We start from the raw sequence: 1,992 nt of genomic DNA, 5'->3' as shown, positions 1-1,992 counted from the left end.
AGCTCAACGGCGACTACAATGTCTCTTTACTTAGAAAATACAATTATTAATCACTCTCTGGTACATGTACAGATGAAACTACCCTGTTTACCACTTTACCTTCATCTGAACTAATCGTCTTACCTCTCCTTCCTCATTAATTTAAAGATGGTAGTTTAAAAGATCAAGCAAATAGGAAAATGCTTTTTTATCTTTGATCTTGTACTTTACAGGAGATCTTCCATATCGGAGCAAGCCTAGTTAACTTGTGTAAATAATTTAAAAAATTACATGTAAATTTGACGGTTTTATGACTTCAAATGCTTATTGTTTATGACAGACCTAGGGCTAGGAGTCCTTAGTTCGCTTTCACTTTTTTGTGGAGGTTTTGGTCTTGCTTTTCTGCTCAAGTTGTGGCGTCTAGGTTGGATTTACACTTCCTGCTATGCTGCTGCATCTGCAAGCTGCAAGCTGTTTGATTTTTTATAACAAGTACATTCCATCTTGACTCCCCAGGTCATTACTCATAACTCAGATTAAAGCTAACGCTAGCTACCGGCTCCTCCCTGAGCTGTTTTTGTTTTGTCTAGTTTTAGCCCTAGTGGTGTTTTTCAGTGCTCGGTTCATAGTCATAAATCACCTTCATTTTGACAAATCTGTAATTTCCTTGCCTTTCTAGCGTCGTGTTCGATCCGTTTGCAGTAAGTGGATTGTCAGGTGCATTCACTCTGTTCAGCTGGTGCACATGGCAACACTAGTAATAATCTATGATTTGGTTGAGTTAATTAGAGATATAGAATAACGTATCCTGGTAACAAGAAATTTTGGAGCAACCTTATAACTTCTGAGTTACGAGTTTTTGGACAAATTTACTTCTCTTGATGTCGCATACCATCTATAGTAGTAGTCTATTTTTCTCGATGTACTTATATTTTGGGATGGTTACACTGCTTAGTGCAAACATATTGTTTTCTGATGTGTTTTCACTTTGCACTTGCAGGCTGGAACATGGGAGGAAAAGAACCTCAATTCATGGGCTAATGGTAGGGCACCCAGGAGGTGCAGCACCGAATCCGCATCACCCTCTCCTCCAAGTCCGTCAAGAACCTCGAGAAGGGTTGGTGCCCGGTGATTGCAGTTGCGCCTGACGCAAAATCTGGGGCCGCGTGCCGGCGGTCAGCTGCGCCCGACGCAAAATCTGGGCGTACCTCGGCGCCGGAATGCCATTTCTCTTCACTGCGTGGATCTGCATGCACGCGCGCCGACGGTCCAGACGCCAGCCGATGGGCAGCCTCGCCGGCGGGGTGGTGGCCAGGAGGCTACGGTTCTTGTGCCTACACGGGTTCCGGACCAGCGGTGAAATCATGCTGAAGCAGGTGGTGGGGAATTGGCCCGACGAGGTCACGGCGCGCTTCGACCTCGTCTTCGCCGACGCTCCCTTCCCCGCCGAGGGCAAGTCAGACGTCGACGACATCTTCGACCCGCCCTACTACGAGTGGTTCCAGTTCGACAAGGTCCTCCACCCTCCACCTTCCCCCCTTCCTCCCGTATTCTACTACGAGTGGTCTGTTATTCAAATTTGACTGGGACATGCAAGTTTTTGATAGATTTAACTTTTCTCAGACACTTTAGGCGTGTAGTAACAATTAAATTGTAGGTTAAATGTTGGACTAGAGAAATATTGATGATAGTTTGATTGGCAAATTTTTATATGTCAGCTTCGGCATTCCATGGTACAACTACAAACCTGTGGGTATTGTTGCTAAAATATGCAGTATAGCACAAACCAAGTTTGTATGAATGTATGGCATACAAGTTGCAGACCTACATAATTTGAATTGTTTTCGTGACTTCGTGGGTCAATAGTAGCCTACGGTTTTAGGATCTGGCAGTAGCCAGATCTGTTTGTGCTTATGCCCGAAGGTAAAATCTGGCGATTAGGGTGAGTAAACGGAAGTTTGCGAAGGAATTAACCTTTTAAGCTTCCAATGTCAAATATAGTTCAACCTTATG

The 1,992-nt window shown here is 44.4% G+C and overlaps 1 protein-coding gene across 1 annotated transcript; it reads left to right on the top strand.

The window, feature by feature from the left end:
• Positions 1 to 1,262: 1,262 nt before the first annotated feature.
• LOC123425516 lies at positions 1,263 to 1,562 on the top strand. The gene has a single exon (XM_045109207.1). It carries the CDS (start codon positions 1,263 to 1,265, stop codon positions 1,560 to 1,562), a length of 300 nt encoding a protein of 99 aa, XP_044965142.1.
• Positions 1,563 to 1,992: the final 430 nt, after the last annotated feature.

Source organism: Hordeum vulgare, chromosome 2H (assembly GCF_904849725.1).
Source record: "Hordeum vulgare subsp. vulgare chromosome 2H, MorexV3_pseudomolecules_assembly, whole genome shotgun sequence".
Classification (NCBI taxonomy): Eukaryota; Viridiplantae; Streptophyta; class Magnoliopsida; order Poales; family Poaceae; genus Hordeum; species Hordeum vulgare.
Note: the sequence above shows the minus strand (reverse complement) of the source record. Positions and strands in the feature narration are given on the sequence as shown.